Genomic DNA, 17,884 nt, shown 5'->3' with positions numbered 1-17,884 from the left:
CACAGCAATGCAGGCAGACCAGAAACCACACACAGATGCGACCTCTGTGATCGAGACTGCCACTCTCGCATTGGGCTTTTTAGCCACAAGAGACGCTGTACCAGACAGCCAGATCCGTAGGATGCGCCAACCATGGTCATGCCCTGACCGACGGAGGCCTATTAGTTATGTCCTCCTCTCAGATTCTTTTTTTAAAAATCATTTTAGAGGTGTAAAAAGGTAAAAACATCACATCAATCTGGATGGGAAATTTTACAGAGAACATGTAGACGTCCAAACAGTGACGAGGGGCTACAAAAAAAGATGAATTTTTAGTTTTTGGTGTCATAAGCAAAAATGATGGCTGTAGAGATCAACTAAATTCCACTAGAGGTCACTGTACGTTCGGTTTAACTGGCATTTAAAGTCAGAAAGATAAGTTTAACCCCCCAAATATTTTCTGCGTCGTTCTCTTAATGCACCTGGTTTCTGTTTACCAGAGCATCACCTGTCTGTGAAGAGTGAGGTTAACTTGTGAATGTATATAAACTTCTTGCTAATTGACATGAATATAATATTTAATGCTGCATCATCATAATCATTTAAACCAGTTTTTCTTGTTTGTTTCTGCCACGGTTCCTCTGAAGTCTGCAGCAGAAACAAAGCTGCAGTTTTCCTTCTGCTAATATTCACTATTCAGGAAATACACATATTTTTTAAATATTTCTACAATCAAATTATTTTTATTTCTTAAGTGAAAAAAATGGATTCACGGACAAAACTTTCACCATGTAAGGTCTTATGATGGCAACACTATCAAGTGTCAAACTTAGTTCTCAGGTTCCCTCCAACAATGCTATGACAAATGTATAAAAACGCACAGTAAAAATGAGAATACAAGACATAATACATAAAATAGTGCATAAATTAAAATACAGAAATAAAATATATATTAAATAGAATAAAATAATATCAAATATTGAAAAGTTGTACGTCATGTTTGACTCCAAGCATGTTCACTGATTATATGATTACCTGAAGATGTAAATTCACAGTAACCATATTAGAGGCTCTGTTACATCAGAACTAATCTGGGATGGAATTTTCTATTAATTCCTCTCTTTTTGGTCGTGAGACCAGAGTGTCTCTCAGAGTGTCCCTCGTGTTGACATTATTGGGTTGGATTCCTGTCTAGGGACGCCGCCATTATCTGTACAGCTGTGTCTGTAGTAGGGGCCATAGAGCCAGTCGCTGGAGCAACCAGGGTCAGAGATGTCAGAGGAACCGCGTAAGTCAAAACATGATAAGGGTAAAACACTGAGCACCAGGGAGGAAGGGCAGAGTGGTGAGGCCTTCACACAGAGAGCACACCAATGTGGAGGCCTGACAACTGCTCCTTGATCAAGTTTCAATAAACTTTCTGTGTAAGACATCAACAGCTCCGGGGCCTCTTCCTTGCTGTTGACTGAGTTAAACTGGGTATCAGAAATTCCACAACATAATCTATATAATAGACATCCTCTTCAGAAATAATGTTTCAGTTTTTCAGGTTTCATTGACTTTATTTTCTACAACTTCCTGTTTCATATGATTCTCAGATAGGGGATTTAATGGAATCAATACTTCTGCTTGTATTTCACAATGTTTTGCAGTGGTTTACTCAAGTACTGTACTTAAGTACAAATTTGAGGTACTTGTACTTTACTTGAGTATTTTCTTTTCATGTTCATTTCTACTTCTACTCCACTACATCTCAGAGTCAAATATTGTACTTTTTACTCCACTACGTTTAGTTACCTTGCAAATTAAGATTTGTGCACACAAAACATGAAGAGTTTATAAAATATGATTTTTTTTGTTATAAATTAAACTACCCAATAGTTTATACAAGTATACCATTAAACGATTAGTCGAATGACATCAAATTAATTGGCAACTATTTTGATGGTTTAAGTCATTTTTCATGTAAAACATTTCATGGGTCCAGCTTCACAAATGTGAAGATTTGCTGCTTTTCCTTTTCAGAATTGTAATAGTTGTAATGTATAAGTAATAATGTGGAGGTTTGGACTGTGAGTTGGACAAAACAAACATTGGGCTATGGGTAATTGTGACAGTATTTCTCACTATTTTTACAAACCAAACAATCAATTAATGGAGAAAATAGTCAACAGATTAAAACATAATGAAAAATAATAATTAGTTAATAGTTCAAAATGAGCTTCACCTTTACCTACTACAACAGTCAAAAATCCTGCTTTTACATTAATGCATGAGTAATCATAATCTAATAAACAGTATAATAGTATAACAGTCACAGGGGACATTTTTTCTACTTTTTCTACTTTAACTACATGTTCCTGATTATACTTACAAATTATTACTTAAAGGGACTGTTTGTAACTTTTTACACGTATAAATCAACCGGGTTGGTTTCCCATGCGCGCTCGCATATGCGCGCTCGCGTGTGGCTACGCTGTTCAGACTCCCTGTGGACACGTACCATCAGACTCCAACACCAACTACAGTGAAGCACCAAAACCTCTTGGTTGTATCTAGTGAAGCCCGTCTGTTAAACAGTGTTGGCCGCGGTCGGAGGACGCGGGGGAGACCGTAGCTTTGGTCTCCATGACCGGAGTCTCTGCTGTACTCTGCTCCTCTGCTCCTCTGCCTGCTTGCCTTCACTCAGCTCGCTCCACTCTCACGTTCATGCGCGCTCACTCCACACTGCAGAAGAGTTAGTTTAGCTCTGAGAATATCTAGTGAATGTACAGTGGACGTTTGTGCAGAAATAACTGCTGCAGCTCCTCCAGACCAACAGAGGTTTCCCGTGTCTTGTGAAGTGACGGGGCTCCGCAGAGAGAAACGTTATCGTCTCCGACCAAAACTCAGGTGTCTCCCCTGTTCCCTCCGGCCGCGGTCGGGAGGCTGAAGCAGGAAAAGCCAACACTAGGATCAGCAGTGATTCATGGAGAGACCTTTGTCTGGTCAGCTAACATTACTGCCAAGCAGCTGAAATATAGAGTGATATTGTGCTTTTAGCTGACGTGTGTCGCCTCACTGTTTTGAGCGATGCTCCTTCATGTCTATTCAGCACGAGCAAGCACGAGTAACAGGACGCTGACTTCCGTTGACTTAACGGCCACAGGTGTCGCTGTTAACAAGACATTCCTGAATGTTACAAACAGTCCCTTTAAGTAGCATTTTCAATGCAGGACTTTAGCTTGTAACAGAGTATTTGTATTGTGTGGTATTAGTACAAGGTATTAGGATGTGAATACTTCTTTCATCACTGTTGTTCTGGGAATAAAACACCACTCACGCTCTGGTGCTGAATGACGTCATTAATATGATGACCACTCAGCGCTCAGAGGACGCGTGACGTAATGAGGAAGTCTTTTCCTGCTCACCTGCTGGAGGAGAGACGGTCGGACAGGTAAACACAGTGACGCCGACTCGTGATTTAGAGGTTTAACATGTTTCTGTTGAGCTGAGGTCGCTGCTTCGACAACAAACAAACCACAGAGGTGAACAGCTTCCTCCATCTATCACCACAGTGTTCAGGTTGTAGCTACTAGCTAGCATCTCTAGCTGCTAACGACATGCTAATGTTAGCAGCTCAGTCAAGCTAGCCGCTGTTAGCCGCTGTTAGCCGGAACACGAGCGGAAGTGATTAATTTAGCCTCTAACGTAAACGAGTCAAATATATGAGAATAACTGAAGAAGCACATTTGTAAAGTTACACGTTTAGTAGTTTAATCTTAAAGAGTAAACGAGATATGAAGGAGACATTTGTAAAACAATATTGGCACGAGTGCTGATGCACGGTCATGTTTTATTGTGAAGTTCCTACCGGAAGTTAACGGGGTTAATGCTGGTAACTAGACGTTGACATAAAATTAACATAACGGTTAATAAACAGTCACACAAACAACCAGTTTATTCATGTAGTTTGACGTTTTTCTAATATTTAGAGTGTGTCAGGAGGAGGATGTCTCATGATTGTGTAGAAGTATTCAGATGATTATCTTCACACCTCACTGTGAACATCCTCATCTCAACTACAGGGAACAGCTCTGCATTGAACATATGACTGAAGTAACAGTATGTAACTAAGTACCATCAGGGTATTGTTCGTAAAGCATTGAAACATGAAACATGTCCCCTGTGACTGTTCTATATCACGCTCAGTTACACTATTAGATCATTAGATCATTAGATCATTAGTCATGCATTAATGTAAAAGTAGGATTTTACTGTTAAATACAAAATAGAAATAAGCAAGAAAAATACAGGAGTAAATGTACTTCATTGTTTTCAACCACAACGCAGTAATTTTCTCTGTCAATGGAGATTTGTATGTTTTGCCAAATCCTCAGCTGAAGAATCTGGGTGGACTGGTTTATTATGTACTTCCCTGTCCACTAATGTCTCTCATTCAGCTCACAGTGTCTCTGTCTGTCCCATTAGAACCAGTAGAGTCCAGCAGCTGCAGAGTGAAGGTGTGTGTGATGAGGCTGTAGTGTTTGAGCTTCAGGATGGAGATCCTGGTGGCCAAGCTGCTCGGCCTGTTGGGATTGTTCGGTCTCATGCTGGCGGGTGTACTGGTCCCAGTGCGCCTCCTGCTAGCCGACTACGACAAGGCACACAGATACAGGAGAGCTCTGTCTCTGTGTAACTCGTTTGGAGGAGGCGTGTTCCTGGCAACATGCTTCAACGCTCTGCTGCCTGCCGTCAGAGACAAGGTAACACGCGCACATGCACACACAATGCATATTTTATGCAAACTGGCTGAATCAGCATTGGTCTATATGACACATTCTGGCAAATAAAAGTAGCCTACATCAGAAACAGGTGCCGACGGCACCACAGCGCTAAATCCAGCTTATATTGCAATAGTAATAAGCAATATAACAATGTGATTAACATAATTGGCTGACCTACCTTTAAAGTGGACCAGCTATTCTCATTTTAGTGTTGGTGGAGCGGCTGCTGAGTCAAGGTGGTGCCGGTTTGAAAATATTTACACTGGCTCAACCCTACAACAAATTCAATGACAGTGATTATGTCGAATTCACACCAGGCTGCAGAGAAGTGCGGTTCGCTGCAATAATTACAATTTTCTGCAGCTAGGAGGCTGCTGTTCATGTGTTTCAGACGGGAAGACATTTTTTGTAACATAGGTCTACATCTCACTGGAGTCAGAGGGTCTGTTTACTGATTGGCTGTGGGTTTACTGTGGTCGCACTTTGCTGCTAAAAGTATAACTTTTCCCAACTTTTAGTTTGGCTACAATTCGCCACAGAATCAAGAGGCTACAGCTCGCTGAGCTTGGGAGCGGCCGCCGCAGCTTTTCATAGACACTGCAGGGCATCTTGCCGCACTTCGCCGCTGCTCTGGTGTGAATTTGGCGTTAGAAATCTAAAAGATTCAACAGAACTTGGATTTGAAACTGGATTCAGAACCACTAAAATGCCGTCTGACCGTCCAGCTGGATGAGTTTTGATCTGAGTTGATCTCCAGTGTGTGTTGACTATCGACAGGTGGCCGAAGTCTTCCAGCAGCTGAAGATCAGCAGTGACTATCCTCTGGCTGAGACAATGATGATGCTTGGCTTCTTTCTCACCGTGTTCGTGGAGCAGGCCGTGCTCACCTTCAGGAAGGAGAAACCGTCCTTCATCGACCTGGAGACCTTCAATGCCGGTGGCTCCGAGGCCGGCAGCGACTCAGAGTACGACACGCCCTTCATCTCCTCTGCGCGGGGCTCGCCGGGCGAGCACCGTTCCCATGGACACCATCACGGACACTTCAGCCCCGCTGAGCTGGCGGGGGCGGGGCCTCTGCGGTTAGCCAGCCTGGTCCTGGCTCTGTCGGCTCACTCTGTGTTTGAGGGCCTGGCGCTCGGTCTGCAGGAGGACGGAGCTAAGCTGGGCAGCCTCTACCTGGGCGTGGCCGTGCACGAGACACTGGCCGCCGTGGCACTCGGGGTGAGTGTGGCCAAGGCGTCGCTCGGCATGAAGGACGCCGCCAAGCTGGGCGTCATGGTCAGCCTTATGATCCCGCTGGGGATGGTGGTGGGGATGGGTATCGAGTCAACTCAGACGCTGGCGGGCAGCGTGGTGTCGGTGGTGCTGCAGGGATTCGCCGCCGGAACCTTCCTGTTTGTCACCTTCTTTGAGATTCTGTCCCGAGAGCTGGATGACAAACGGGACCGGCTGCTCAAAGTGCTCTTCCTCATCCTCGGCTACACGGTGCTCGCCGCACTCGTCTTCATCAAGTGGTGACACACAGGAAGTGCCCTGACACACAAGTGCTCTGACACACAGCAATACCAAAGGAATACTCATAACTCCATAAAGGCAGCAGAAACATCTGGATCAGCTGGATGAACACAAGCTGTCAGCTGTGTCTGTGATGTAAACAGTTTAAACAGAAATATAACAAATGAATCTTAAAGAGTAACGTTCCCCCCCGTAAAATCTTGTCTGTACTGACCTCCAGTGGTTTAACTTGCTGCAGTGATCTACAGGTGTACTCCAGGACACTATGACATCACTGTTGGGTGTGGTTACAAGTGAAACACACGTGTAACTTCCACCAGAAGGCAGCAAAACAAACCTTCTCGCCAAAACTCATTGTGTGTACCTTTGAGACCTCCCCGAGATGGCTGAGACCAAAAGGAGCATTTCTGATATTTCCCCAAAGGCTTTTTCTTTTCTTCATTCAAATGATTAACATTACTTAAAAAACAACGTCAACATTATTTATGACTACAAAAACAGAAGACTAAATGTAATTTAATTTGGGCTTTAGCATGTTTATTTAAAATCCTCTAGGTATAAGTTACAAAATTACTGGAATTTGAATTCTAGATTCTAAATTGAATGTTTGAAGTTGTTGAAATGCAGGCTGAAGCAGCTAAATGTAGATAAATATACTGTAATAATCATTTAAGAATGGGAGACGTTGCTGAAAGGGGATATGTTCAGTGAAGAAACAAGAAGAAAAAACACATAATGACTTCAAACATTGTAAAGACAAGTGAATTATTGTAGGTAAGTAACAAATATACATCAAATAATATATTTCATTGACAAGTAATTAATCGCTTTTTTGCACTTTTTCATTTCTGCAATACTTTTTTTTACCAGTTACCCCTCATGTCAATACACTGTTGTAAACCAAAAGTTCAGAGGTGGAAGAAGAACTCAGATCTTTTACTTAAGTAATTGGATTATAATTATTGATGCGTTAATGTATTTATCACTTCAATGTTGCAGCTAGTAAAGGTGGAGCTAATGTTAATTACTTTATATACTGCTGGCTGGCTTAATCTATATTATTACACGGCTTTGTTGAATACTCGATTCTGATTGGTCAACTACGGCATTCTATGGTCTGTTATTTCTCTATAGCAGACCGTTGCTATGGACGCAGTTCTGATCTCTGTACACAGCGAGAGGACTATTCTTTTAGCGGAAGCAATGAAATCATTTTAAATCAACATTTTGTGTCAATAATTATCTCTTTGGTAAGTAGCTATGTAATAAGAGGGATAATGAACCCCGACGGGGTGAGCAGGACTCTGCATCATAATTTATTAGTTGATTATATTTTGTATTATCAATTTGAATCTGCAAAGTAACTACAGCTGTCGAGTAAATGTAGTGCAATAAAAAAGTACAATATTTCCCTCTGAGATGTAGTGGAGTAGAAGTATAAAGTATAAAATAAATACTCAAGTAAAGTACAAGTAGCTCAAAATTGTACTGGTGTAAAATTACTTAGTTACTTTCCACCACTGCAAAAGTCAAATACAGAGTCTGGTGTTAAGTTCCGCTTTAGTTTTTTAATAAACCTAGTCTCTGTATGAAGTTGAAATAATCACACTGGAGCCTTTTACAACATATATCCATGTACATGCATATTTTTATGACTTTTTTCATTGTTGTGTGTTCATATTGTGATCTTGAATAGTTTTGTATTTATGATGGTGTCATCCCATTGTTGTCTCATGTTTCTTTTGTGTTAGTAGAAATTAAAGTGATTATTAACATACTTGTTGTGTAAGAATAGCTTGATTCTTTATGTGATGTAAGCAGCAGCAGACACAGAACAACATGATGTGTACCCGATGAATGGAAGTCCAGTATTCACTCTGTTTTACATTTCATCATTGGTCTTCTTTTTGTTTGTTCATTGACTCATGTTTCTCCCTCGGATGTTGCTGCTCTGGCGTGGCGTTCATTGTGAAAGAATATTTTTTGGACATTTCGGTGTAGAATCGGACCAAAGACGAGTCGACACTGAACTCAACACTTTTACACACTATTGAATCACAGGACTGATGAGATCAGCCACGAGGTAACAAACCAGTTCATGATACATACATGGGATGTCTGCAGCTCTGGTCTTGGTGCGAGTTTGTGTTGGACTCTAGTGGACCTGCAGGTGAATCACTGCGTCACAGCTGCTTCCCTCAGACCTGATCCTGGCGTGACACCAGCCTCTAACAGCAGTGATTGGATTAATCCTGATGGACCAGAGTTTACAATCTTTAAAGCCAACTTTGTCAAATGCTAACGTCAGGATCTGGACATCTGAATGTAATCCCAGAGTTTAGGTCAACTGTAATGTGATCAATAAGAGATCCATCTACGGATTATAGAGGTGGAACTCAGCAGTCGGCCTCCTGATCAAGATTCCACTTTACTTTCTGTAAGAAAGATTCTCAGATCTGTTGGCATCTTTTTTAGGTTGTCCAGTTAAAATGAACAATTTGATTTCAGACATACTGTCAGACTGACAGTCTGCAGTCTGACAGTCTGACAGTCTTACATTCTATTTTATACGGTAGCCTATAGTGTACATTTAATTTAATTTACAAAGCTGACTAATCTCATCCTTTTATCAACATCAACAAAATGTATTATTCAGATGGAGCGAGTATAGTAGTGATATGCCACATCTCAATCACAACTTTTTTCTTGATCTTATTAATATTTCTACCACTAATAATAATAATATTACTATTACTACTACTGCTGCTGCTGCTGCTGCTGCTGCTGCGGGTGGTGGTAGATTTGTAGAGTTCAGTGTTGATTCTTCTCTTGGAGCAGCATCTAGTGGACATGAGAGGATCTGCAGCTGAACTCTGCAGAGAAATGCAAGTGTGTGAATGTGGAGAGAAGAGTTGGAACATGGGTGTGATCTGAGCAAGATGGGTTGAAGTAGGGGGTAGGATGTGGGGAAGGTGCCATTGGTCCACCCATTTGGTCCGATAACAAATTAACAAATGTGCACAAATTATATAAGGAATCCTGGCCAGAATTAGTTGTGTATTATTACTTAACTTACTGTACTGAATATTTTGAACTGTTGGTTGGACTAAACAATTGATAATGAGAATAAGCTGACCTCATTTGTTTGCCAGCCACATTTTCCCTAAAAGACACAAACCGTACATCGATTTAGGCCTACATGAATAACTATTTACATACTGTCAAAACCTCTTGGAATTAGTTATGGGAGTCATGAATGGAGAAAGATAGGCTGCATTATTTTATTTTTTTATCTTTTAGTTTAGTAACAAAATCTTACTGACCATAATTTGAGCTCAGAAAGTTAAAACCTCAGAGTTCAACAACTCCATCTAAACCTACAGGATCCTCTGACCTCTCTGTAGACTTCTTGACCCCTCCAGTTCAGCCAAAAACACAGAAACAACAACAAGACCGGGTCCAGGATGGCCCAGCAGCAAGACCAGATGCCACAACAAAGGCGTGTGAGGTTATTCCACCTTAAGCCTCTTATAGTGGCTGTAAATCTGCCTGCAGCCGGCCTGCAGCGCTGCCGTTGGCTCTGATCGTGATGATTTAATCCCTCAGTGGAAAAGGTTAGATCTTCTTCGGCTCTCTACAGGTTTGTCTCCCGCCAGCCGTACGCAGTAACGGAGGCCAACAGAAAACTTGGACGGCATGGAGGAGCTTCTTTTACCGAGCGGCGAGGAGGAGGCGCGCTCCGACCAGGGTTCGTATGCTCCGGGAGACGCAGGGAGGACGATGGGGGACCGAGTGAAGACTTTCCTCCAGGGGACGGGGTACCTGAAGAGTAACCTGAGGACTTTCTTAAAGAGGCATGGGCTGCTGACACTATCGGTCATCGCCGTCATCACCGGCTGCACGCTAGGCTTCATGCTGAGGGGAACTCAGCTGTCCACACAGGTAACTATGACTCACATGTTGGGATGGAAAGTGTTAACTACGGGGCTGTACTTTAACTTTCTTTCCAGACTCACCTGCTGGGACTCAAAAGATTTGCTCCTGCATTGATACTTTCTTTTAAGGTCCATGTGAATCATTCTATTGAACTTCCCAACAGGACTCACTTGCTGGGACATGTCAAAATATAAAAAATGGCTCCCATGTAAATACTTTCCACAGGCCTTGAAATTTAATTTCCCACAAGACTTCATTAAATTGTTTTGTCAATGCTGCATGTCCATTAATGACAGGCTAGATGCTGGGACTTCCCCACTGATACCTTCCTTTAAATTTCTCCTCGCTTTCATAGTGTCCTTTAAATTTCCTGTTAGGACTCAAATGCACAGATGAAAAATGTCAGTGCTCAAATTTAGAGCTAATTTAACAGGCTAAAACTGTTAAATTCAGGTTAACAGTTCAGTTTACTAGCTTATTTTATTTTTTTAAAGTAGCTCTGTGTCTGCTGGACGTAGAAGTAGACAACTGATATATCAACATCTAATTTCTGCCGCTCTTTCCACTTCTCATTCAGTTTAGTGGTTAATTAAACAGTTTGGTTGAGGTTAGCAGCTAAAGTAGTTCAGTTCAAATTAGCCAACTACTGTTTTACTAGCTAAAATAGTTTAGGTTAGCTTACAGTTTGTTTATTAGCTAAAAGTTTGAGCTAACAAACTCAAACAGTGTAGATCAGGTTAGCTAATTAGTTAATTGAGCAACTAAAATAGTTTGCTTTAAGTTAGCTAGCTGTTTATTTTAGCAGCTAAAACTGTTAAAGGGACTGTTTGTAAGAATCAGAAATGTCTTGTTAACAGCGACACCTGTGGCCGTGAAGTAAACTAAAGTCAGCGTCCTGTTGCTCGCGCTTGCTCGCTCTACATAGACATGAACGAGCATCGATCAAAACAGTGAGGCGACACACGTCAGCTAAAAGCACAATATCACTCTATATTTCAGCTGCTTGGCAGTAATGTTAGCTGACCAGACGAAGGTCTCTCCATGAATCAATGCTGATCCTAGTGTTGGCTTTTCCTGCTTCAGCCTCCCGACCGCGGCCGGAGGGAACAGGGGAGACACCGGAGTTTTGGTCGGAGACGATAACGTTTCTCTCTGCGTGTTCACAAGACACGGGAAACCTCTGTTGGTCTGGAGGAGCTGCAGCAGTTATTTCTGCACAAACGTTCACTAGATATTCTCAGAGCTAAACTAACTCTTTTGCAGTGTGGAGTGAGCAGCATGCACGTGAGAGGTGGAGCGAAAGAGAAAGAACGAGCGCGGTGTGTGAGTGAAGGCAGGCAGAGGAGCAGAGGAGCAGAGTACAGCAGAGACTCCGGCCCTGGAGACCAAAGCTACGGTCTCCCCTGCGTCCTCCCACTGCGTCCTCCGACCGCGGTCAACACTGTTTAACAAACGGGCTTCTCTAGATATCACCAAGAGGTTTTGGTGCTTTCGTGTAGTTTGTGTTGGAGTCTGAGTCTGAACAGCGTAGCCACAAGCGAGTGCGCATGGGACACCGACCCACAATGATTTATACGTGTAAGAAGTTACAAACAGTCTCTTTAAATTCAGGTTAACAGTTCAGTTTACTAACTTAATTTTTGGCCAGATGCTGAAGTAGCTCTGTGTCTGCTGGACGTAGAAGTAGACAACTGATACTTCAACATCTCGTTCAGTTTAGTGGCAAATGAAACAGTTTGGTTGAGGTTAGCAGTTAAAACAGTTTAGTTCAAGTTAGCTAACTGCTGATTTTAGCAGCTAAAACTGTTTAATTCAGGTTAGCTAACTGTTCAGTTTAATAGCTTAAACTATTTGAGTTGTTTTAGCTTGGATGATCATGTTGTGCATGTTGAAGGCAGCTGTTTGCTAACATGTTAGCCACTTTATAAGGCGATGTCTGCGTCCGAAATCACATACTATGCACTACATACTCAATATGTGTACTAGCATTCAACATGCTTTTGTGGGAATAAACTCTAGTATGTATCTTTTCGGACACACTGAACTTTGATTACCACTTCACTTCTTGAAAGCCTCCTGGCTGGTTGGAAACGTGTAACCATTGTGATCCGTGCCAGCGTCATGTGACCAAACGCTGATTTGTGAGAATCATAAAGTCTGAACTAAGTTAAAAAACTATATTATGCCTCTAGCAAAGTGGAATGTTATACTCACACTTTAATTGAATGTTACAGAGCTGTCTGCCATTATCTGTTACGAACGTTGTCATCACTACCGCATTGCATTATGGGATATTTATGCCGGCATAGTGTCCAGTGTTTGCGTACTGTAATATTTCACTGGAAATAGTATGCAATTCGCGTACTATGGTTTCCTACTAAGATTCTGGACATACTAAAAAATCTCACATACTGTCATAGCGTAATATTATCATGTCAGTGTGGAATTTTGGATGCAATCGACGTGTTTACAGCTTGGTCTACTGCCCCCAAGTGGCCAAAAATAAGTTATTACAGGTTTAAATTTCCCGTCAAGCTCCCATGTTGATATTTTTCCTTTAACTTTCCAGTCGGTCGGGTGTTTTTGACATTTGTTTTTACAAGAGGGTCCCAAACATGGATGTTAAAAATGCAGGATTTAAATATTGAAGAAAAAAAAATCGTCTTTGCAAATGTTTTATAAGGAAGGAAATAGGTTTGTTAGAGCTCAAGGATACACACAATGAGTTTTACATACATTTTTTTAATTTTATTTTTTTAAAGAAATCTCCACAGGCAGCTTTGAAGGCTAATTAGAATTTAATTTAAACCTCTGATGCTGATGTTTTCCTTTAAATGGAACCACTGAACCTCTGCAGGCTCATGTTGTTGTGATAGAAAACAGTGTCAGGGAGCATTAACAATCACAGAGGGAGACTACAGCCAGTCCAAACCTCATTAATTCCTCCATTCAATCAAAGTGGCCGTCATCCTCTCAGGTAGTTTCTTCTTGTCAGTTAGAGCCAAATATTTTTTCTCAGCTGACTGTGAGGAGCTGAAACTGGCGGCTCACATTACCGCAGTTTTGGAAAGGGAGGAGTGAGCGAAGGGGTTCTCAGTTGGTTGCAATCTGCAAACACACCACTAGATGCCACCAAATCCTACACATTGTACCTTTTATACATACACATGGTAGGTATTTAACATATTTAAATGTGACGACCTTTAGGCCAACAAAAAAAAAGCCAATGATGGATTGAAGTTTTGAGACTGTGTTTTTCTGTGAATGAGACCTAAAATGATCCATCAGTTTACTATTTGCATGATCAATTAATTGTTTGTGTCATTTTACAAGCACAAATGTTAAATGTGAGGATTTGCTGCTTTTCTCTGTCTCTATGTTGTGAAAAAAGTACTCAGATCGTTTACTTGAGTAAAAGTACTAATACCACACTGTTAAAGTCCTGCATTCAGAATTTTACTTCAGTAAAAGTACACAAGTATTATCAGCAAAATGTAATTAAAAGTATCAAAATAAAAATGCCCACATGAGTGTTACTCATATATTATTTAAACATTGTATGATTTAATTATTATTGCATGTATATGCAGCATTTTTAATTACTGTTATGTATTTAATAAGAAATATTATATATTTTATTATGCTGATGTTGTGAAATCTTAATATGAAAAGTGAGTACAGCTGTCAGATCGATGAAGTGGAGTAAAAACTACAATATTCTCTTCTGCAATGTAGTTTAGTAAAAGTTTAATTTAATTTTATGACATAATATATATCTATTTATTATAATATAATACATAAGTATCTCAAAATTGTACTTGAGTAAATGTACGTAGTTACCTTACAACATTGCTTATATATCACAGTAATCTGAATATCTTTTGGACTGTTGAACAAATCACCTTGGACTTTAGAAAATTATGATGGACATTTTTATCAAAATAAATAGATAATATTCTGATAGATTATAGACAAAACAATTGATTCATTGAGAAAATAATCTGCAGATTGATCATTAAGATAATGGTTAGTTGCAGCCCTAAAATTAAATAATACTAAAAATACTCATAATGAAATATTTTACAGACTTCTTAAATAACATTCAACTCAAGCCTTTTAGATAAATAGTATATAAAGCATTTTAACTGTTAGTTAGAAATAGTGCCGTTTCTCTGTGAACTCTTTCCAGGAATGATTGATCTGTTCAACAGTGGCTGAATATAGAGACAGAAACATGGAGGACACAGGATCACAACATAATACCTCCGCCGAGGAGCTTATGTTTTCAGATCGGTTTGTTGTTTGTTTATCAGCAGGTTTACGGAAACTACTGGGTCACTTTTCATAAAACATGGTAGAAGGGTGTAGCACGGGCCAAGGAAGAACCCATTCAACTTTTTTACTTATGGAAACGGCCTTGACGGAGTTTTGCACACTCACAGCGGCCTTCTAGTTTCAAATGTGAATGTGTGTTGGAGGAGCCTCTGGAATTAAAAGGTCTTCCAGTGTTAAAGGTTTAAGTAGACGTCACATGCTCTGATCAAGAGTGTCTAAGGGGAGACACTACAGGAGAATAGGGTCGACATTTTAACTAATAGATATCACCATGAAACTTCCCCAGTTGACTACTAACATAAACACAATTATTTTTTTGTCTTTCATATTTTCTGAAAAGTTATGTTTGAATATGAAAATGAGGCATTATCTTATTACGTATGTGCTAATTTGCATACATTTCCGGAACAGAAATCTGAACATTGGATAAAGCCAGGTTCAAAATTCTTGTTTCATTTTGTTGACATATTAGAATCAAAGGTTTTCACTGAGGGAATGTTGGGTATCTCTTTGTATCACTTCTTAATAAGAAAATACTGTAAACAGCCATAAAAAGATCCATTTTCGCCATGTTTTTAGAAATAAAATGTTGTATAAATCAGGCTATGAATGATGTGTGAACAAACCCTTCAGTAAAAACCTTCTGAATATAGATAGGAATGAAACTGGAAAGTTTGGTGGATGTAAGTGCTACTGAAGTGGAGATTTCTGACTCAGAGTTAGAGAAACAACGGCCTTTAAAGATGTGGATTGTAAAATTCCATGCATACAAGACATTTAACTAATAGGTATCACCGTGAAACTTCCCAGGTGATCACTTACATTAAGACAATAATCTTTTGTATTACAAGTTTTCTGAAATGTTATGTTCATATATGTAAATGAGGCCTTATCTAAAGCTAACTTTTGGTGAATTCAGGAGAAATCTTCAAATGCAAATAGACAAAGTAGTAAAAATAACACCTAAATGTGTATTTTGGATGTTTTCTTTCTACTAGTCTGAAAGAAGCAAAATAGCCCAACATCTCGCCTTGTCTTGCCTTAAACCAAGCACCAAATCTGATGTTTCTTTGGTTTCCTTTTTCATTCATCCTCAAACCCTCACAGGTACTGCATTTATCATAAAACAATATGCTCCAATCATAACATGTCAAACTGCAGCCCAACAGGCAACAACAGCTGTCAGTGTGCTGACTTGACTATGACTTGCCCCAAACTGCATGTGATTATCATAAAATGGGCATGTCTGTAAAGGGGAGACTCGTGGGTACCCATAGAACCCATTTACATTCACATATCTGGAGGTCAGAGGTCAAGGAAAATAGCCATGACATATCATATGATGCCAGTATCTTCACTCTACCTCTGAAATATTGATTGCGATAATGCATTAAAGAAATTAGTGGCGTTAAAACGAATTTGCGTCAATGCGTTAACGCTTTAACTTTGACAGTCCTAATTTGTACTTGGTAACATGATTCTGAAAATGTGCTCAAAATACTGAACAACACCTCAAGTCGCCTCTTAATGTGACTTTGGCTGCGCTCCTGCTGAGATCTGCAGGTGTGTGCAGTGATGTGTCTCTAGCTCAGGGTTTATTCACCCTGAGTCAAAGCTCGCAGGCTCACGCTGCTGCAGCCTTTTGAGGGTCCGCTACGATAGACTCGTGGGTACCCATAGAACCCATTTTCATTCGCATATCTTGAGGTCAGAGGTCAATGGACTCCTTTAAAAATGGCCATGCCAGTCTTTCCTCGCCAAAATTTAGCATAAGTTTGGAGCGTTATTTAGCCTCCTTTGCGACAAGCTAGTATGACATGGTTGGTACCGATGGATTCATTAGGTTTTCTAGTATCATCATCATCTTCACTCTAGCTTTAAAACTGAGCCCGCTAAAACCTAAAAATCGTAAGTTGTGTAAAAGAAATTAGTGGAGTTAAAACAAATTTACGCTAACACGTTATCGCTTTAACTTTGACAGCCCTATACGTACAAACGTTCACTTATTTGGGTAGTATGGGTACACATTTTTCAGATTCTTGTACACATGTATGGATTGCGTTATAGAAACTCTCCACACCACCTTACAAATAATATTTCTACAACATCTGTTTGTTTACTGTTTGGCTGCTCCTTGATAATAGACCCGACCAGCAACAACAACCTTTAACTTCAGTTCCTACTTTATTTAAAGTTTGTTTCTGTAGACATGATTCTTTCTACCAATATGAATGTGTAACTTCATCAACTGTTTTGCTGCACAGAACAGAATCAGAAGCATCAATATGTTGCTTTATGCTGCTTTACAGGTCAAAAAGATCTAACACCATGAAGCATTTTACCAATAACTAAACAAACAATGACAAAAGCCCCGCTTTTATTTTGAAATATTGATCTGAGGTGTATTTTATCACCACAGGCAAAGATCTACTTCTCTTTTCCTGGAGAGCTGCTGATGAGGATGCTGAAGATGCTCATCCTTCCTCTCATCACATCCAGGTAGGTCGATGTTTTTATGTTTGTCACACACCAGCAGATTTATTACAAATATTTAAATAGTAAATGAAACATCAGCGAGACAAATGAAACGAGTAAAGCCTGGAGACAAAAAGAAATTTAGTTTGGACGATTTCTGACATTTAAGGTTCCACTACTGATGAGTTTCCCAGCCTTTTCTATGCACAAGTTTTTTTCTATGCCCCTTCATCAGAGCCTTTTAACAGATGGGATCATATTTGCCTGATATCAGAAAGAATTGTCAACTGGAACTCATGGAGTGGGAAGATTCTAAGGTGTGGACCCAGGCAAGGATAATATCTATCCACAGAGAAAACTCTGTGGTTGTGGTGAATCCTCAGTACATAATCCTGGAATCGTCCATGTTATTCTTTTTGGTTTTCTTTTTTAGTAGTCAAGTTGACTTACTCAAAGCTGCATATTGCTCAGTGTGATGTGTGTGTAGAGTTGTGTGTGGTTATTCTGTAGCAGTCTGGTGTTGTTTTCATGCTGCTGCCTTCATATGTTTGCAGATATTTAATGAACTGAAGGAGAAACGTTTCACACAGTATAAAGATCAATGCAGAATGCTTTAAACACTTTTAATGTTATTTTTTTTTTATGCTGACTTAAACGCATCTACTGGTTGAATTCATTTACATTTTAAGCGTTATTTTCTGCACATTAGCTGCAAGTATTTGGTTTGCCAGCTGAGTGACGTTCCTCCAGAAACGAGCAGGTTTGTAAGATGTCAGCACAAAGTCCTTATATCAACAACTCTGTTTGTACTGCTTCATCTGAATGAATCTCCCACCAGTTTGTTCAGCTGGGCACCAAAACACCACACAGACAGGTAA

General features: G+C 40.2%; 2 protein-coding genes across 3 annotated transcripts in view; both read left to right on the top strand.

Moving 5' to 3' along the window:
- The first annotated feature begins 3,275 nt into the window (after positions 1 to 3,275).
- Positions 3,276 to 8,034, top strand: LOC141768364 (zinc transporter ZIP3-like). Of its 2 annotated transcripts, none has more exons than XM_074636618.1 (3): positions 3,276 to 3,415; positions 4,450 to 4,724; positions 5,523 to 8,034. In XM_074636618.1, the coding sequence occupies exons 2-3, from the start codon at positions 4,518 to 4,520 to the stop codon at positions 6,261 to 6,263; spliced, it is 948 nt and encodes a 315-aa protein (XP_074492719.1). In that variant the 5' UTR covers positions 3,276 to 3,415; positions 4,450 to 4,517; the 3' UTR covers positions 6,264 to 8,034. The 2 variants fall into 2 exon arrangements, with proteins under 2 accessions (XP_074492719.1, XP_074492718.1); XM_074636617.1 differs by having other exon boundaries at positions 3,347 to 3,506.
- A 139-nt stretch (positions 8,035 to 8,173) lies between these two features.
- Positions 8,174 to 17,884, top strand: part of LOC141768363 (excitatory amino acid transporter 5-like) — a 33,305-nt gene continuing 23,594 nt past the window's right edge. The window contains exons 1-2 of the mRNA XM_074636616.1: positions 8,174 to 10,202; positions 16,951 to 17,030. Coding sequence (XP_074492717.1) covers positions 9,957 to 10,202; positions 16,951 to 17,030 — 326 coding nt within the window. The 5' untranslated portion in view covers positions 8,174 to 9,956. The remainder of the gene's footprint in view (positions 10,203 to 16,950; positions 17,031 to 17,884) is intronic.

This window comes from Sebastes fasciatus, chromosome 5, assembly GCF_043250625.1.
Source record: "Sebastes fasciatus isolate fSebFas1 chromosome 5, fSebFas1.pri, whole genome shotgun sequence".
NCBI lineage: Eukaryota > Metazoa > Chordata > Actinopteri > Perciformes > Sebastidae > Sebastes > Sebastes fasciatus.
Note: the sequence above shows the minus strand (reverse complement) of the source record. Positions and strands in the feature narration are given on the sequence as shown.

Bases quoted from the DNA above. Each gene is read 5' to 3' on its own strand.
- LOC141768364 (XM_074636618.1), top strand. From the start codon at position 4,518: ATGGAGATCCTGGTGGCCAAGCTGCTCGGCCTGTTGGGATTGTTCGGT. The intron at 4,725-5,522 runs GTAACACGCGCA...GACTATCGACAG, and splicing joins TGCCTGCCGTCAGAGACAAG to GTGGCCGAAGTCTTCCAGCA.